We start from the raw sequence: 20,438 nt of genomic DNA, 5'->3' as shown, positions 1-20,438 counted from the left end.
GAGGAGAACTTTCCAAACATGAGGAGACGTGCTCAGAAGATGTTGGTTCTCTGTGGATCCACCTACATATGTGAACAGACATTCTCAGTCATGAAGTTTACCAAATCCAGGTACAGATCCTCTCTCACTGATGAACATTTGTCAGCTGTGCTTCGCATCTCCACCTCAGACATTCAACCTTACTTTGATGGACTTGTTACAGCTCCACAGAGACTGGATTTCTCACACTGAATGAGAAAAGAAGAACTGAAGAACACTAAAATGTGGGAATATAACAAGTGAAATGGGACACTTGATATGTTTCTTTTCTTTTTTGCACAGTTCTGAAAATGTTTTAATACAGGCATGTAAAGTCAAAAAGGCTACGAAACTGGGACTGGGAGTGATGATGTGATGTCTTTAGAAAGCTAAGAAAATCCTTGTTTCAATAGTATATGAAACTAAAAATGCCCTCTGTTATTAATGTGACTGAAAATGTTTCACATTTTGTTTCACATTTTGAAAATTATATTTGAATAAATTATACTTTTGAAAGCTAACCTCACCTTTGAATTGCCAAATAATAACATACACTCTTACCAGTGGTCAAAACAATGCCATTTACTGCTTTTAATATAGAAAAAAATGTATATTATGCATAATTGAGTTCGGCATTTTGCCTGGCCCTCCAAAATATTTTCAGTTTCTCATTTGGCCCCCTGGGAAAAATAATTGCCTACCCCTGGCCTAGGATGTTCTGGTACCACGTACACATATGAACACCCCTATGTTCGAACATGGTGTTTGTTATGGATAATCCGTGACTAGCACAGAAGTCCAATAACAAACAACCGCTCGGGTTCAGATCAGGGAGGCTATTCCTCCCAATCACACCTCTCCAGTTATCTCTATTGTCGCCCACATGCGCATTGAAGTCTCCCAGTAGGACTCCCCTACAGGAGCCCTATGCAGGACTCCATTCAGAGTCTCCAAAAAGGCTGAATAATTTGAGCTGCTGTTTGGTACATATGCAAAGACAACAGTCAGAGCTATCCCCTCCACAACCCGAAGGCATAGGGAGGTGACCCTTTTGTCCACTGGGGTAAAGTCCAATGTAGCAGCACTCAGCTGGGGACTTATGAGTATCCCCACACCCGGAGTAGAATAGAGTCCATCTTCTATCCAGGAGTGTGGTTCCAGAGCTGTGCGTAGAGGTAACCCCCACCATATCCAACTGATAACGCTCCACCTCCCGAACAAGCTCCGGCTCCCTCCCCCTCAGAGAGGTTACGTTCCCTGTCCCCAGAGCCAGCATCTGTTGCCCAGGTCTGTTCCGTCTAGACCCCCCATATTAGCATTCACATTTGTTAATTGTGTCAAAGAACCTACTAAAAGGTCAATTTATTTTTATACTAAGATCAAAGATGTCCATGAATGTATAAATGTTAGACAAATGTTTACTTTCGAGAATCTTTAATCTATACAAAATATTCAGTGAATTCAGCGAAAGTGTCGTACGGATAAATGTACGTCTTTGTCTGGAACTATTGATCAATCTGTTTTTATGGCAGTCCAAACATGAAGAAACTGTCTTTTTGAACGTTGTACAGTAAAAATGCTTGATATTCAGCATGGTAGTAGTCTGAGAGGTCCTTAACACAGGTATATTGGTCTTGGTCTGGAACTATAGATCAATCTGTTTTTATGGCAGTCCAAACATGGAGAAACTGTCTTTTGGAACGTGCAATTATAGGGCTTTTGCTTTGGTGAAATCTCCAAAAATGTACAGTAAAAATGCTTCAAATTCAGCATGGTAGTAGTCAGAGAGGTCCTTAACACAGGTGCATTGAACTGGCCTGGAACTATTGGGGAATCTGTTTTTATTACAGCTCAAATATGGAGAAATTATGTTTTTGAAATTTCACTTATAGGGCTTTTACTTTGGAGAAATCTCCAAATTTTTACTGTACAAATATTTCTTTTATTGTACACCAATAGTCCTGTACACACATAGTTCTATCATTGTCTGGAACTTGCTATTTAAATAGCCTGTTTTTGGGGTTACTTGTTCAATACCGTAAGTATCAGCACACAAGTGCACTAAGATTCAAGCGTCGGCTGAGTTAACCACGGAAATCCGAGCGTCGGCTGAGTTGACCGCAGTAAACATTTCGGGGAGGTGACGGCTCGCCCGCGGATGCTGACACAGCAACAGCTCATGCTCATGATTAGTGTGTTGCACTGAGACCGTGGCTAATGGTCTATCCGCACATCAGCTCCCTACACACAGGGTCTATAGAGGGGAACGTATACGTCAGGACGATCGGATGGAGTACAAACGGCGCGAAATTAAACCATGACCAAACGTATACTTTTATCACCACTCCATCGTCTAGAATAATGACGCACCACAGCTGAGAACCGTGGTCATGTTACCCACGCTAATGGTAGCTGATGTTAACAGTTATATTTAAGAACCTAGCGAAATAGTGCGACATCGTTTTTCTCTCAACAGAGTAACACTGTTGAAGGTAAGTTGGTAAGGAAAAACGGGACTACGGGACTACGGAAGCCTAGGAGGCGCAGGAGAGATGAATCGCAATTTCCGCAAATTTGACTCATCAAAATAAAATTCACACACACACGCTCAACAAGATTGTTGAATAATAACCAAAAATAAGATACAATACATTGAAAATGACGGTGTATTTCTAACTCCGTTACAGAGGGAGAAATGGAGACGTGACTAAAATCTCATTCTCCTTTTTTTGCCTTTCCTTTCCCTCCTCTTCTCACCCCTTTCTCACAATTGATAATCAAAAGTTATTTTCATGGGCTTAGTTGGGGGTTTGCTGTCTAGTCTTGATTTAAGAGTTAGGTAAGGGGGTAAGCAGGATCTGCCAAGCAGGCAGACACGAGTCTGACAGGATGGGGAGTCAGTTTCTGTCCTGGCTGAGGAATGTAAGGTCTGCGGGTCAACTGGAAGATTTACCAGCCAAGGGGGGTTAGAGACACACCAACACTATTCAACATACACGCTCTGTTTACGATGTTTACGTTAAGTCAGGAGTCTGGACATTGGATGTGACCGGATCTTAGATGCGGGAGGTGGAAGGTCCTCCTCTACGCCAGTTTAGGGCCAATAGAAAAATTTCCTTCTCTGTCTTTCAAGGGTTATAAAACATGATGTTCTTGCTGATGTTAGTTAGTTGTTCTTCCGGCCTGTGTGCTGCCTGAACTGCTCCTGCCTTTGCAAACGCAGCGCTGATACTTGACCTGTGATCTGACAAATAAATTTTCCAGAACGAGAGAAGTCATTCGGCTGAATTTTTGATAACCCCGACCAGGCTCCAAATCTTGAACACGTATTCTTACAATTTGGTGACCCCGACGTGATTTGCTGACCTGGACAAAGAAAGACGGGGACGTCCGTTTTCCGGACCGAGCCGAAAGGACCGGCGGCGTGGTTCAGCATTGACAACAGGCGCGCAAACAGAATCAGGTGAGCAGACAACCTTTTGTTCTAAATGAATAAAATGTCTGTGATTGGATACTTCTAAAAAGATTTGTTGTCAACTGCAGAATTCGTCTCTGTCCATTGACTGAATAAGGTCGTTATAAGACCATTAAATTTAAAACTAAATTTGAAAATTTCCTGTTGATCACATGTAAAGTATAAGCACATACTCACACTGAATTCAACGTTAGGGAAAGTGAATAAGTGTCCATAGGTTTAGGGATTTAGGTAAAAATATATATAATCTTAGTCGGTAGAAATCCAAGTTGCAATCCGTGTGGTACGTAGATACCTCTGGTAACTGCAGTCCCACGTTTGCATGCAGTGGACTGGCAGTTTAGAATAGTGTAGGGATTTAGGTTTAGGGACTTAGGTAAATACATGAAGAGTTTAAAAAGGAATGACGGGGCTCACTTGAGTTCCCTGAGGTCGACTCTTAGTCTGTAGAAATCCAAGTTGCAATCCGTGTGGTACGTAGATACCTCTGGTAACTGCAGTCCCACGTTTGCATGCAGTGGACTGGCAGTTTAGACAGTGTAGGGGTTTAGGTTTAGGTTTAGGTTTAGGTTTAGGTTTAGGGACTTAGGTAAATATATGAGGAGTTTAAAAAGGAATGACGGGGCTCACTTGAGTTCCCTGAGGTCGACTCTTAGTCTGTAGAAATCCAAGTTACAATCCGTGTGGTACGTAGATACCTCTGGTGACTGGGGTCCCACGTTTGCATGCAGTGGGCTGGCAGTTTAGAATAGAGCAGGGATTTATGTTAATCTTAGTCTGTAGAAATCCAAGTTGCAATCCGTGTGGTACGTAGATACCTCTGGTCCTGCAGTCCTACTCGTGTGATTCTTGGACTGGCAGGTTAGAATATTAGATGAAGAAATAAGGACACAGGGAAAGATTTGTTGTTTTTCATACTGGGAAATGTGTGGGTGGTTGGTGTAACTCCTGGTGTTTTACCGAACCTGGAAGCTGGGCGTATCAGGACTTGAAAAAGGACTGAGAATCCGACAGTGAAAAGTGTTTGACCGGATTACACATCTGTGGGGATATGTATTAAAGGGTAAAAGGGAAAATCATAGTTAAATGATGGTGGTATAAATACGAGAGAAATAAAACAATACGAGTGAACTGGTGTTATAAGCCTCAACAATCGAGCGCTGTATTCCTCTAATACAGTAGAAGGTTCTTGATTGGGTTCACAGTATTGGGCATTGAGTCCTTTCTCTTGTGTTCAAAAACCACGTGTGAATAAATAAATAACCTGTGATGAAAATGGAGGAAACCATAACGATATGGGAAAGGTGTAAAGAAGGCACTCTGGGTTTCGCCCTCTTTAAGACTTATAAGAGACATATGGATAAAACCCTAGAAAAAGATAGGAAATGTGTAACAAAAAAATATGTGAAGTGGGTTGCACAGATGCAGGAAAGAGGAATGTTTGGAAGGGAGACAGATTCTCAACCAACAGGCGAGCAGCTGAAGGACCATCTTAGGATGGCGAGAAGAGGAAAAGACCAAGCGCATGCGCTCCTTGCCGTTAAGGGGAGATTTTGTGGAAAAGAGAAGAAAAGTGCAGAAAAGGCAGAAGAGTTCTTAGTGGACTGTAGAACATTTCTGGGAGAAATAAATGCGGTATTCGTGAGTAAGACGGCAATGCAGTTGCCGCAAACCAAAGCAGGAGAAGAGAAAGTGCATGAGACCGGTTGTAAATCTAGTGCGCCTCCTCCCTACTCGACAGGCCCATATGCGGAGGCTAATCGGTTGTTAAATGAACCACATCAGATGCCACTGAGGCAAGGGAAAGCTACTAATCCAGGAGAATCTCAGGTTTTGGTAGTTCAAAAAGGGTTGTTACAGGTAACTCCATATCCACATGAAGAGAATGATGGGGTGGAGAAGGTTTCTGCTTTTCTCTCAGAGACGCTACAATATTTGGAGGACAGGCCCCAGTTGGAGCCTGTCGATTGGAGTAATCCAAACACACCACAGGGTCACTCGACAGTCGTAAAGAAGCGGCAACCCGAGCACAGACCTATGACCTCATTTAATGTAGGGGGAGGAAGAGTTGCAGGAGAAGAGACTTTGTTAGAAGTCATAGCAGGCAGAGCGGCAATCAATCACCCGGCGTGGACAGGATGAGCGGGGGAGGCAGGTTGAGTCAGAGGAAGATGAGCCTGGCCCTGCAGATGATTGGGACGAGGAATTTCAGGAGCATGGAGCAGAGCTAGAGTCACAAAAACCACAGTCATCTACTCCGATGGAGCGCCATGAGACAGGGGGTTAAGAGGTAATAGGAACAGATATTATCAGGGGAATGCAGCCAGAGCGAATGTGCATCAATGTAATGATTTGAAACCTAAATCAGACGGGATGCTCAGGCCTCTCATCAACTACCACTGTTAACGGCTATTTGTAGAGACGGAAGTGAAAAAACAACATATGCGCCACTCGCATTGTCAGACCTAAGCATGATGAAGCTCGCATTACCTAAAATAGAGAAGGGTGGTGCAGCGTGGATTCGTGGGTTCCTTGCTCAGTGTGCGGGTAGTGTTCCCGGTTTGGGGGATCTTAGAAGAATTTTTTTTGGCGTGTGCCTCACTAGCTGACCTCCAGAAGTTAGAGGGGGAAGCCGGGACCTCTGACCTCCCTGACGGGGAGCCTCTGGCAAATTGGGTGTCAGTGCTCTGGCCAAAGCTCAGACTCCAATATCCTGTGAAGGTGGCTACCACAGAACTCACTTATGTTCCCCCACACGACAGTGAGGGTGGAAATAGTTATTTAAGGAGAGTCGGAGAATTATGGGACAACAAGTTAGGGGAAGATGTCATGGATGATCACAGAACCAAGCTTCTTTTTCGCGGCGCCATAGAGTCAGCTGTCTCGGAGACAATGAAGACCCAACTAAGAGGAATAGTGGGGTTGTCTGACATGAATTTTGATGCTTGGTCCTCACAGATTAAACACTATGTGGACCGGAGCAAAGAAAAATATGATAAGGAAAAGGGTGAATTAAACAATATTCAGTTACAATTGGCGAAAGCACAGCTGAAGGAAAGCAGAGAGAAGTTGAACCAGGGCAAGAGTGAAGCCAAACAGATGACCCAAACAACAGCGCCATCTCAGGGGGAAGGGCCACCTCAATATGACCCTTATCCAGACCCCCCTCCCTTCCCATGTGCGCCAGCCTGCCAGCAACCACAACAGGCCGTGTACACTCCTCCACAGGCTAACTATCCCCAACCTTATGCCCCGCAACCACAACACATGATGGGGGCCCCACTGTACGGTGGCTTCAGGCAACCGAAAAGACAGTGGGTAGGGGGAAATCGTGGCCGAGTTCCAAACAATTTAGGGCAGTTTAGACAACGACAGAATACTTGTTTCAGCTGTGGGCAGATTGGACATTGGTCCGACGCATGCCCCCATCCACCTCAGGGTCAGAGGCCTCAGTCCAACCCAGCTCAATACCCTTATGATATCTATCCACCACAAGCACCGCATACACTACAACAGGGTAATAGCCTGCGGCATCAGGCCCCAGGTCATCAGCAAATGCCATAGGGGTGCCCAGATCCGACGGCTGACGGTAACCTGTTCCCAGAACCCATGGTGACTCTGACAATCAACGGAAGAGACATTTTGTGTTCCCAAAATATCATTATGCAAATGACGAAGGGATGTATCACTGTAACATTCCCGGATGGGACACAGCAACGATGTGCCACACCCCACTCTTATGGCCACCAGTTGCTGCAAGCTGAAGTTCAACAGACGCTGAATGCAGAGGTCTGGTGGGGGAGAGTGGAGGACTATGATGGAACTGTTCTGCATGAGACTGTCTGCCGTTGGGGCCCATGGTTCAAGGTATTACACCCGACTGAACCACCTGCGGATCCTCCTCATTGCACGATGAACTATTCGCTGTCTCCTGATGAGAACTATGACACCCTGTGGAGTGGACTTGAGTTTGAAAGTGAGGTCCATGGACATCCTGCTGTTAAGGTCCGAGAGATCTATGTGGGGAAACAAGGTGTGGCAGCTGCGGTGGAACTAACCTCTGAGTTACAAGTTCTATATGCGCTACAAGAGACCTCTGCTCCTCTCATCACCTTGCTCATCCAAAGCGGAGGAGAAGCCGAGAACATGGGGCCGATGGTTAAAGCGGGGGTTGATGCCACGGACTGGGTGCCCACTCAAAATGTTAACTTACATTACTCTCAGGCTAATGACATGTACCGTATTGCACATACCTCAGAAGTAAAACTTATACCAGAGAAACACCTGCTAAGCCGCACACATGGTAGGGAAAATACTGACCATGAGAACACACAGCTCATGCTAGTTGATTTTCCTGATACATTTTGGACAAAAGGGGGAGCTGATGTGGGATTGATTCCAATGGCCCCAGTGGTAATTGAATTAAAAACCGGAACGGTCCCAATTTACCGTCCTCAGTACCCCTTAAGGGAGGAACAAATCGCAGGGATAGAAAAAACAATTGAAGTGTTGCTGCAGGCAGGTGTATTGGAGAGGACGGGGTCCCCCTGGAATACCCCGATTAACCCGGTCCCTAAACCCGGAAAGCCTGACTATAGAATGGTGCATGATTTGAGGCTCGTCAACAAAGTTGTAGTACCAACTCACTATGACACCCCAAATCCTTATACAATGTTAAATGCAATAGGCCCTGATAAAAGATGGTTCACCTGCATTGACCTGGCGAATGCTTTTTTCTGTGTCCCTCTAGCTGTGCGCTCGAGACAAATGTTTGCGTTTACGTATAAGGGGCGCCAATATACATATACGCGGTTATGATTTTTAACCATGTTCTGAAGACCATTTTGGCCGAGTTGGAACTACCAGAAGGAGTTGTTTTACTACAATATGTGGATGACATCCTGCTAGCAGGGACAAGTTCAGAAACGATTATGTCCGCTACCAGAACGGTTCTGCAGTGGTTACAGGAAAATGGCTTCAAAGTGTCTAAATCGAAATTGCAGATTGGGAGACAGAAGGTGAATTTTCTGTGGAGAATTGTGTCACCATCAGGGCAAGCTATGACTGACACACAGACGTCGTCCATTTTGCAACATCCTCGGCCCACGACGGTTAGAGAAATGATGAAATTCTTAGGACTTGTAACATGGAGCTAGAATAATATACCTGATTTCTCGGTGCAGGTCGCTCCTTTGAGGGCGCTAATATTGGGTGCAGGCTATAAAAACTACTCAAAGCCTTTGGTGTGGACCCGGGAGGCGGAGACTGCATTTATTGCCACCAAGCAGGCCATGGCCAGCGCAGCCACGGTGCGCCCCCCTGACTACTCGAGACCCTTCCATCTGGATGTTGATGAAAAGAACGGATTTGTGAATTCCGTTCTGTTTCAAAAGGGGGAGGGTAACACAGATCATAAGGTTTTGATGTACTATAGTGGTAAGCTGGATAACGTGGAAATAGGGCATCCCTCGTGTGTCAGAAACGTAGCTGCTATTGGAAGAGCGTTGATTAAAACGGCCCATATAACAATGGAACACCAGACTGTTGTGCACACATCGCATGGAATAGTTGCGTTCTTACAGTCAAACGCGTTCACACTTTCCACGGCAAGACAATCAGTCATTGAAAATTAAGAGATACGGTTGTGTAAGATTTAAATGAGGAATGAAGGTGATAAGGAATTAGGAGAGTTGTTGTATATATTGTCCATTTTTTGGATTAATGTTTGTAGTTTTTCGAGTTTTCTCCTAAATTCAGAGATGGGCGGTAAATTGTTGAGTGCTGCTATTGAGTGTATAGTGCACGATACACTTGATACAGTATCTTGATGATGGAAGCAAATGTCTGATCAAAGGAACATTTATAGCACCAGTACACGAAATATGGAAACTTGTTACAGACGGTCATCCTGTAATGTTCAACAAGTAGTACACCCTTACATTTGGATACGCTAACCATGAGAGGTTGGTGATCTATCAGTAATGAATGAATGCATTGGATCAAACTGAGCATGAGGTGAGTTGTATCTGCAAGTTACAGACATGTCTCCCACCCTCTGCTTTGCTTTTGGGCTGAAGAGCAATAAAAGTGGACATTAACACTGAAGGCTGGACTTGGAAGTTTCCAAGTTGAGGGCAAGAGGTATTTGTTGGTATGCGTTGATCCTTTTTCTAGGTGGGTGGAGGTGATCCCCACAACATCAGAAAGAGCAGCAGACGTAGAAAAATGGCTGACCAGAGAACTAATACCCAGATTTGGTATTCCAGAAGTCATACGATCGGATAATGGTTCACACTTCTCGAACGCTGAACTACAAGAAATAGAGAAAACGTTTGGGATCAAGCATAAATTTGGGGCAGTTTATCATCCTCAGTCTCAAGGGCTAGTTGAGAGAGCTAACAGAACCATAAAGGAAGGTTTGGCTAAAGTCTGTGCTGAAACGAAGCTGACGTGGGTGGCAGCCCTGCCGATAGTGCTGTATGGGATAAGATCATGTCCTAACTCTAAGTTAGGGATAAGCCCCCATGAGGTATTAACGGGAAGAAAGATGCCTTGTCCGTTAACAACCACTTTGCCTACCACTGTCAGCCCATTGCAGTACCAACATGTGGAAACATCTGACTATATGAGAATGTGTAATAATACTGTGATGAGTATCTCTCAACAGGTGACAGAGATCCTTTCTGAAGAAGAAGGAGAGTGTTCACCAGTGGAGGTGGATGACTGGGTACTACGTAAAGTAGCCAGATTCAGTTGGACTGATCCCCGCTAGGAAGGTCCATACAAAGTTGCAGAAGTAACCACGCACTGTGTGATAGTGTGCCGAGAGGGGTACCTGATCAATACAAGTTAACGGATCAGATAGCGGCCGGATGGGAATCATTGTTCCCTTTTTATAACTGTAAACAAAAATGTGGATCGACTAAATTATGTACATTTCAATATCCAGCGGCTCACCAATATGACGAGAGATGCTCTGGAAGGGGTGCACAGCCAACTATCGGCCACCTCATTGATGACTTACCAGGACCGGATGGCTTTGGATATGTTATTAGCTGAAAAAGGAGGAGTGTGTGCGATGTTTGGCCAAGCGTGCTGCACTTTTATCCCCAATAACACCGCCCCAGATGGATCCTTTACTAGAGCATTACACGGACTCAGAGCCATGTCTGTTGAATTAGCTGAACACTCTGGTATAGACGGCACCGTCGGTAATTGGTTTGGTAAATACTTTGGACAATGGAAGGGCTTCTTCCTGTCAGTTTTTCTGACCTTAGTAATCGCAATAGTGGTTTTTGCCCTTAGTGGATGCTGCTGCATCCCCTTTATCAGACAACTATGTCTCCGACGCATCACCTCTGCAATAGATGCTAAAATACCCCTGCCATACCAGATGGCTTTGTTACATGAAAGGATCCAATTGTTAGGGCCGGAGGAGATTGGAGAGGAGATAGGTATGGTAAGAACCGACTTCGAGGGACCTGAAGAAGAAATCCTTTTAGGTTCAACATTCCTGTCCGCGTGATCTGCTAACTGTTGCACACATCATATATAGTGGATGCATACACGTAGATGGTGTGATATTTCTAGGCTAGGATGTATTCTGTGTCTATTATACTCGGTTTAGATTTTTTGTACTGTTTAGGGATTTCCATGACTGCTGCATTCACCCGTATTCACTGATATAGATATTTAGCGTTTAGATTGGTGGTTTCTTTTGATTTTTTTTGGTTTACATAATGAATTATGTAAAAAGGGGGAATTGATAATCAAAAGTTATTTTCATGGGCTTAGTTGGGGGTTTGCTGTCTAGTCTTGATTTAAGAGTTAGGTAAGGAGAGAAGCAGGATGTGCCGAGCAGGCAGACACGAGTCTGACAGGATGGGGAGTCAGTTTATGTCCTGGCTGAGGAATGTAAGGTCTGCGGGTCAACTGGAAGATTTACCAGCCAAGGGGGGTTATCTGACAAATAAATTTTCCAGAACGAGAGAAGTCATTCGGCTGAATTTTTGATAACCCCGACCAGGCTCCAAATCTTGAACACGTATTCTTACACAATCTCTCCCTACTCCTCCTCCTCGTCCTCCTCCTCCTCTTCCTCCTCCACTGTCAACAGAGAACAAGCTCAGATGGGGAAATGGGATCTTCGGGCCTTAAAGTTGGAAATGACATTTCTTCTCAGCAAACTAGCTCTTGGACGTTGTCTGCTGCATTGGCGCTGTGAGCGGAGGGGGCTGAATTATTCATGCTATATTGCTAATGGCCTAAATGAGATATTTAGAGTAAATTCAAGTTGGTCTTCCCGGGAAGTGCTGCAGGCACGGCGTCAAACAACAAAACAGACATCCTCTTGTTAAATAGATGAGGAAAAATCTCACTTGTCAAACGTGTGAAGGGATTTAAATTGTTCATCAGTGCACATGCACAAAACACACACCAAACACTTGTATAACTCCTATTCACCGGGTGTAAAGGATCGCTTCCCTCCCGAACACAGTTCTCTTACCCGGCACCGTTTGACGTCTGTATCGATTTTCCTGGCAACTGATAAAACTGAAAGCAACACGACGCACGGCTTCAGTTTCAAACTGTGTTTTAAACGAGGATGCCAGAAAATACGGCAGCGTCTCGAGCAGTCGGTTGGTCCATCGGTTGTTGCTCCGGTACTTACAGAGTAGGACGAGCAGGGGTGTTGTGAGCAGCACTGGGAGGCTGGCGCGGTGGGAGGGGCCGGAGCTGCAGTGCATCTTGTTCTTCTTACAGACGCACACTTGGACTTTGATCTCCGTGTTGTTGGACAGAGGGGGCACGCCCGAGTCGGTGATGAGCAGCGGCAGCTGGTAGTTGGCCATCTTCAGAGGCTGCAGGAGCATGACTTGGGAGTGCGTGGCTGTGGGAGACACGCAGAAGAAGAGCCGGAGATTTAAGAGCCCGGTAAATTCTTCCGTCCTGCTTTTTACAGCAGCCCATTTTTTTTTAGGCCGATCTGAATACGTATACCTTATACAACCACGAACTGTCTGCCTGCGCCATTCACGACAACTGAGGCGACACAAAATGTCACAACTAAGGTTGTTACATCTCCTTGAAAGACACTGACATTTCTTAAGAAGAAGAAAAGGGCTGTTTTGTACCACTGAATGCCAAGCTGCACATTTATCTGTCCCGTCTGCCACGGTTAAGGTGACTTTTAGTTTTGTATTGTCCAACTAAAAACAATGTCATACATATTTCGTAAATACAGAGGCCTTTCTTTGTACTACTCAACCCCACCTCTTTGTCTCATCATTTTATCTTGATATGTGTGGTAGGACATGGAGAAATATGTATGCAAAGTTTCTACAAAAACTGATCAGCATGTGACAAATCAACCAACAAATTGTCAGCACCAGCCAATTTCCCTCAGACAGATGCTTTTTCACAGTTATTTAAGTTTAAACGATTTGTATTCGTATTGCGTAAAATCTAATGCGCTAATCTGATGACGCATTTATCACCTTACACTTTGGAATTAACAAATTTCCTTCTGGGGATTGATAAAGTATATATCTGTCTGTCCTTCAAGTGTCTTGGTAAGTTGTTGCACCAGTAGCCTCCAGGCCAGATTCAGTGTTTGTTTTTAGCAATGAGATAGAACAGCGGTTCCCAAACTCAAGAATGTCGCGGCCCACTTCGAAATCTGAAAATCTTTCGCGGCCCACCCAAACCTTTAATCACAACTCTGATCAAAACATAATGATTAAATGACAAGAATTTAACCGCAATCAAACATCCACGAGCAAAAGTCTGTCTTGCGCGAACAAAAGTTCGTCTCCGCGAGGTATTTGCTCGCTTGCGAAACGTGAACTTCGTTGCTCGCGAGGAGAATCTCTGCTCGTGCTCGAAGGAGTTTTCTACGCGCTCGCTGTTGTTGTACGCTCCCGCCGCCCCCTCGCCATCCACGCCTTAAATCTTTGGCTGCTTTTAGAACAAATTATTTTCTCCGTTAAGATGGTTCAGCTACTGTAGAGAAAAGGGCTCTTTAATCTCATTAAGTGCTCGGTGAGAACGACAGCTTTGTTTTTCCGACGCGCCTTGAAACAAGCTCCGTATCTCACGCGCTTGAGCGCCGCTCAGCATCTCGCCGTCGTAGATGAGCTTTGGCATGTTTGGCAGAGCGCCTTGAGCGCCGTGTACAAGCAGTATGGATCAACCGATTAACCAATTGATCCATATATATAAGGCGCTCCGGATTATAAGGCACTGTCGTTTTTTGAGAAAATTAAAGCCTTTTAAGTGCGCCTTGGAGTGCGGAAAATGCGATATATCGACTTTAATACTACAAGAGGGCGCCCCATTGTTGAACAACGACAGGCGGACAAGAGCAGCCGTTTCGAGCGAGAGCCTTATTGTTTTATTAATCTGTCCATTTAAATTGTTTATGCTTGATCAATTAATGTTTCCCATAACTAATGTGCCGCATCATGAAATATTTTTCTATTAATTTCAAACTTTTAAAAATTGAAAATGAAAAAACAATTTATTTATTGTAAATGACCTCTCGCGGCCCACCTGCATTACCTTCGCGGCCCACACTTTGGGAATCGCTGAGATATAACATTACAATTGGCGAGCGTTTAAAGATTTCGATACCTCCGGACAAAGTTTCCCAGTGTTTATTCTGAATTGGCTGCTGGCTATTCAGGAAATGTAGACTTCCAACGCTACATCTGAGGAAAACGAATAAGTGCATGGGTCAAAATGTAAAACCTTTCCTTAAATATTCTGCTCAAAGATTTAAAAAAGAAAAAAAGTTGTGATTAAATATGTTAATGACCTACTGGCAATCTTAGCAAGAAGGGTTACAAATTGCTGCTCGGCAAAAGCTTTTAAAAGTTCATTCTTATAGAGATACATACTGTTGAGGTGTAACCTTCCTGTGGTTCTACACACACACACACACACACACACACACACACACACACACACACACACACACACACACACACACACACACACACTCAGACGAGACGAGCACAGCGCCAGTCCATGTCAGTGGGAGCGCGCTGTTTCTCTGCTGGCCCCGTCTATCTCTTCCAGCAGTGGTGATTGAGGAGTGTCGGTACCTCCTTCTCCCGCTGTCACTCACAGTGAATACCTGTGGGCGGGTTCTGGCACTGCTTTGTCACTCAAACAAACGGAGGCAGCGCTGCCGGTCGTAAAAGCCTGAACCAACGTCTTGGTTGTCTGTCTATCCTCATCTTCATGGTTCTATTGTTTTACTCCTCATCCTCATCGTGTGATCCGTGCTAGTTAATCTGCTCTTTACTCAACACGGATGGCTTATTGTTGCAGGGAAATTGACTTTTGCCTTCTTTTATCTCTCTTATCCTTCTTTCGTTTTCTTTTACTTACTCCTAGTTTTGTATGCAGACATTCACCAGGGTTCTTTTGGTTGTGAGAATGGACGCAAGTTCATAAAATACAGGAAGGAAAAGTGACATATGCAAATCCAACAAGTTTGTCCTGTCAAGGTCAGTGAACAAACGTATTAAAGATTTAGTGAATGTTATTTTCTAATAGGTGACACACATCACACAAAAAGAAAATACTCACAGTTGACGCTGGTGACCTTCCATGTTTTATCAAGGCCGAGCTGTTTTCCGAGTTCTATTTTAAAGGGCGCGGCGTTGGGCGCGAGGTCTTTGTCCCGCCCCCCGACTATCGCCACGTTCATGTCGTGGGCGTCTTCACACACCCGCGCTATCGATGGTACCACGTAGGGGGCGTTGTCATTGTAGTCTTCCAGGTGAATGACCAACGTGCCGGTGCCCGTTGCTGGAGGGCTGCCTGCAAACACGAAGAACAGACACATATTGGGGGAAGGGGGAGAGAAAAAAAAGTCTTGAGTTCACGGATTGCAAAACGCATGTAGTGCACAGCAGTTTGCTGGTGATGCCCCTCCCTATGTAAACAGTACTGATCCTGGTGGATATGAATGATGAGTAAAACCTCGTGATCCTCGTCATTATTCCAAGGTTAATCGGCCTTTAGATGTTTTGGATTCTGCCGTAAACAAAAAGTGTTAAAGCTGATGCTTTAAAAAAAACAAAATGTCAATGAAGCTATTAAGATCTTTCCTAAACTTTTCAACTCCGCCGACCTAATTCGATCCGAATAAAAGGAAACCGTCTGTAATTTTATGGCGGAAGGAGCAGGAATCACAGTGGCTTGGGTTGTGGAAGACAACATTTTGACTGGGCGCATGGCCTGCTTGTGTGCGTGTATGAGATTACACCTTATTATAAGATACAGGCTTAAAAAGCAGCCTGGTTCTTCTTTATTACGGCTCTCTGTTTCACCCCGATTACAGGTTATTAAAAAAAATCCATGCGGCATCCACAACACCCCAGAGGTCAGCCAGCAATTAACAGCAAAAGACAAGATCTGTAACTGGAAAATGGTCTCCACCTTTTCATGGTAAAAAAAAAATATATATATATGTATATATATACACATATATATATATATATAATTTGCAGACAATTTTGAGGCTGAGAGCAGAGAACAAGCAAGTCAAGATAAATGTGCAATAAATGTCAAGAATGAAACCCAGTCTGGGTTTATACGCTAACGTCGGAGAAAGGAGCAGAAAGTGTTCCCACCATTAACTGTTGATTAGGTAATGGTTGACTTTTTAGGACAAACAAACAAAGCAAAAAAGAACCTGATGAGGCAAAATCACTGGGGTGTTTTAAAGTCGATGTATATCCTGAGTAAATATCTTGGGGTACCACTTCAAGTTTTACTACGGTCAGTTTTACGTAAATGATTCGAATGAAAACAGTGGGTTTCATTTCAGACAGACAGGATTCATCCAACCATTGATTTTGCCCCCTGAAATGACAACCAAATGAATAAGATTACCGTTAAAGATCAGATAAACCTATTATTCATGACTTACACCTCTGCCTGTCTGTTTTTAGTGTTGGGAAAGCGGATCAGTCCGACGGCACAAGCGTATTTAATTGACACTGGTGTGTTCTGATTGGCCAATCAATTGTCCTGAGAGGATTTCAAACTTCAACACATTTGGCAGTTTGCTCTTTTACATCGACTTAGAATGGGGACTCACGCACTGTAACATTATAATATAAACAATATGTTTTTTATTGAAGTTGTCCGGGCTGCTAAATGCCTCTGGTGGGGTGATGGAGGCAAGTGTCTCAGGGCCAAACATTTACTAGTCGTACAACTGCATGACAAGTGTAATAGAGGCATTAAAAGGCGTGAGTCTCAGATAATTCTCAACCCCCCGCTCCACCTAATCATCCTCACTGCATCCCCCCCGACCCAAATAACAACGCCGTGTCAGAGCAAAATAAGCCGTGATGAAAGTGACTTGATGTACATCCATCAGATGTTTTAAAGGTTGGCTGTAGGAAATATGTCTGAGGAGAAATGCGTGATGGATGGCAGAGGCACGCTGTCCTATGAACACCTGCTGCGAACACATTTTCCGCTTCATAGCAACCCACAGGGAGTCTTAACATAAGAGTTTATCAGATAATCCTCACTATGTCTTTGTTTGCTGGATTCAAAAACGTTAATTTCATTCTCGGCCGCGAAGCCATCGGCAGGCTGGCATTAGATGGGAACAGGAATTGGATGAAACGGTTGCGTGTTTGGCATCTCAACGGTATAATAATCGTAAAATGACTGCTGTTTTTTTGGGGTTGTGGAGTCAAAGAACGAAAACAAAACAGCAAACAGGCCTTATTGCGGAGAAGTACGACTGCGACAATATCAGAGGAATTACTTTTACTGTTGAAAATCAAATCAAAGACAGTGGCTCTTGGGGGACTCTATATACTCTATTACCGCTCCACGCCAAGAGATTGAGGACGGGCTCAGATGGAAATAAAAATAAAATTTCAACCCATCTGTGGTGGAAGAGGCCTTCTCTGTGCTTGGCTAGCTTTAAATGAAGCTGTTTGTCATACGCGAACACTCCCCACACCCAATCACTCTAATGCCGCGCTCCTCTCTTCTGCTCCTCCCCCTTATCACCGTTGCATCATGCCTGTCATCATCAGCCTGCCACGGCACCAGCGGAGCACGGCTGCTGGCCTTTACTTCACACCGTTTTGTCACTTAAACAGCCCACAAATTATGGATCTTCACCGCTACGGATCCACCGAGCTGCACTTGTTGGGCACTAAAAGTTACACGAGAAGGGAAGTAGGTCATTTTAAAGGGAAAAGGACATGGGAGGATTTGCTGTGATGCCCAAATAACATGTCAAAACTGTCATCTCCTTTCTTATTGGGATAGTTGTGTCAAAAAATGAATTGTGATATCAAGATATCAAACGTTGCTGGCGGCTCCTGTCCAGGAGAGAGAGGCTTCGCACAACAACAAAAATCGAGGACAGAATCCTCCGTCTGCGTGTGTGTGTAATCCTGTATGGTTGTGTCTGTGTGTTGTTTAGGGTTGCACTCTCTGCCTCTAGTACCTCAGGTAACAATTACACCCTGAGTGACTTGCTCAATTATTTTTGTCTTTTGGTAATTGCTGCATTTCAAAAATGCAAATTGTCTGTCTCAATGGCCACGTTATGAAGCGTCAGCCACAGCAAATAAGTAGCGAGCTGTTTTGGTGCTGTGCTCAGTTCTGTAACCATATTTCCCTTCACACCAAACAATCCTCCTGCACAAGCGGAGAGGTCACAGTCCGTAAATCTGTACGCTTCATCAACTTGGGATCAAAACTTTGAGGCAATCCAGACAATAATTCTTAGGAGGTACACAGACTTTTGGCCCCCCCAGGTGACACTCGTTACCAGGTGACATATCATATACGTTGCATCATCCACACAGGGTTTATAACAGGAAAGAATCTTTTTCTGCATCGCATTTTTCCTGCTTCTACAGTCCATCTCCTGCCGGCTGCGGTTAACCCTCGGCACTGAAGTGGCGGGTAAAAACATGCTTCAGATATGCTTTTCAAACGTGCATCCAATCATATCTGAGGCATATCTTGCAGGTTTAAGATAACAAATGAATGCAGAAGTCATTGCCCTTCCCTTTTGCCCTTCTTTATGCAGGTTTCGATTGGATTGCATGGATGGAATCAGAATGCTTTCAAATTTAAAAGCAAATTGTAGAGAAAAGGTAATAAACAATGTTATTTCCAATGAAAAATTGAACAGTCCAAAGCTAAAATTAACTTTAAACATGTAGGGTTTGATTCTCATAAAATGGTGTCAGAGCAGGAATTGCACTAATTAAGGATTGAGATTAGGTTTAATTGTCTCCATTAAAGTTTGATATTAAAAGGAGCAAAGCACTCGGGCCGGGTCGGGCAGACTGCTCCAGTACCGACGCTACACTAGCACATGAGAAACCAAACAACAGTAAATGCATTATATACAATTCATGACACGCTATGCAATATGGCAGTCAATTAGAATTATTCGGTCTGGTTTGCTGCTACTGCACTAATCATTTGCAAACAAGTTCTGCAAAACACCATCTGGAAATGCTTCTGCTGCTCCTGCAGTGTCTCCAAAGCAGCACATGCAAGCTGTAGGTTTTCATTTGAAGTTAGCTTGTGCTTGTCGGGAGTGTTGAGGTCAAAGACGGGACATTGAATACTGTACAACCTCTGTATATACAGTACCAGGAGCTACTCATACAATAGGTCACGGTGTACTGATACCTTTCTGTTCCAGAATATTGATGTAATATTAATATATTTCAAAACAATGAGCCTTGGATGATGATGATGATGAACCTTTATATGAAACTTTAAACTGGTCTATTTTATATCTTATTTTATTCCTGCTCAGCCGACTTCCATTAGATCCCAGTTATTGCTTTCTTTTTTGTATTTATTATTTATGTTTTATTTTATTCAATTTTCCTATACGTTTTTGCCCCCATTTTGAGATTAACTTATGCTTGCAATCTATATTTATAGGGCTATCTCTATGTATTTATGTCTTCATGCGTAGACCTGTATTAGATCGAAAGCGGACCTCAATCTACACCGACTAAGCTGACACATAAAATGTACGCACGCACGCACACACACACACACACATCTAAATATATTTTGCAGGACTTCCGTTTCTCACTGTTATTCTCTTCAGTTTGCTCCCCTTTATTTTTGTACTCCTCTTAAGCTGTATAACAAACTGGGTTGTATACAGTATGTGTTTATGAACTTATGAACTTGAGCACTTTGTACTCACTTTTCTTTAAAAAAACCCGTAAATTAAGTAATCTGGTGAAGAACAAAACAAATGAGATAATACTGCATCACTGGAGAATAACAGAATGTCCAGTTATTCCACTGAACAAAAACATTGTGACAGTGAATATCATTTCCAATACATTTGTGAACACATATATCATTTTTATTTGTGATAATATATTTTGACCACAATAACATCATTCCAGCACATCCACGGAATGAATTCACCAAAGACGTACCTAGAGGCCTTTCTGCGCGCGATTCCACCATCACCTCCAACCTCTCCCTCTAGGCTTCGCCCCCCGCTGCTCCGTCTGCATCGTCCACTACTGCTCCGGGCAGTTACACAGCCCTGTTATTCTCCCGTCTGCCCAGAGATGAGAGGAGCGAGCCGACTGATTGACTCCTAGGGCCGTCGGGGCTAATCCACCGCCACAGACTACAAACTAACCTTTCCTTCACTCGCTTCCCTGCTGTCTCTCCATCTAACCCCAAAACACTGCTTTTCTCCCGACACTTTGGCTCTAGGCTAATGCTCTATTTATGTCTGACTGTCACTTTCCGTTGCTATGCTTCATTTTGTCCTTTCTGTTTTCTGACGTTTCGTCTTTTCTGTTGTAGAAGAAGACGAAGAAGAAGAAGAAGAAGACGAAGAAGAAGAAGAAGAAGAAGAAGAAGAAGAAGAAGAAGAAGAAGAAGAAGAAGAAGA

The 20,438-nt window shown here is 43.9% G+C and overlaps 1 protein-coding gene across 1 annotated transcript in view; it reads right to left on the bottom strand.

The window, feature by feature from the left end:
• LOC120812490 (cadherin-13-like) overlaps positions 1-20,438 on the bottom strand; it is a 150,256-nt gene that overhangs the window by 11,767 nt on the left and 118,051 nt on the right. The window contains exons 9-10 of the mRNA XM_078097984.1: positions 15,089-15,322; positions 12,165-12,383 (exon numbers count right to left, since the gene is read on the bottom strand). Of these exons, the coding sequence (XP_077954110.1) occupies positions 12,165-12,383; positions 15,089-15,322 (453 nt within the window). The remainder of the gene's footprint in view (positions 1-12,164; positions 12,384-15,088; positions 15,323-20,438) is intronic.

This window comes from Gasterosteus aculeatus, chromosome Y (genome assembly GCF_964276395.1).
Source record: "Gasterosteus aculeatus chromosome Y, fGasAcu3.hap1.1, whole genome shotgun sequence".
NCBI classification, from domain to species: Eukaryota; Metazoa; Chordata; class Actinopteri; order Perciformes; family Gasterosteidae; genus Gasterosteus; species Gasterosteus aculeatus.
The sequence above is the reverse complement of the archived record's forward strand: the minus strand, read 5'-3'. Positions and strand labels throughout refer to the sequence as shown.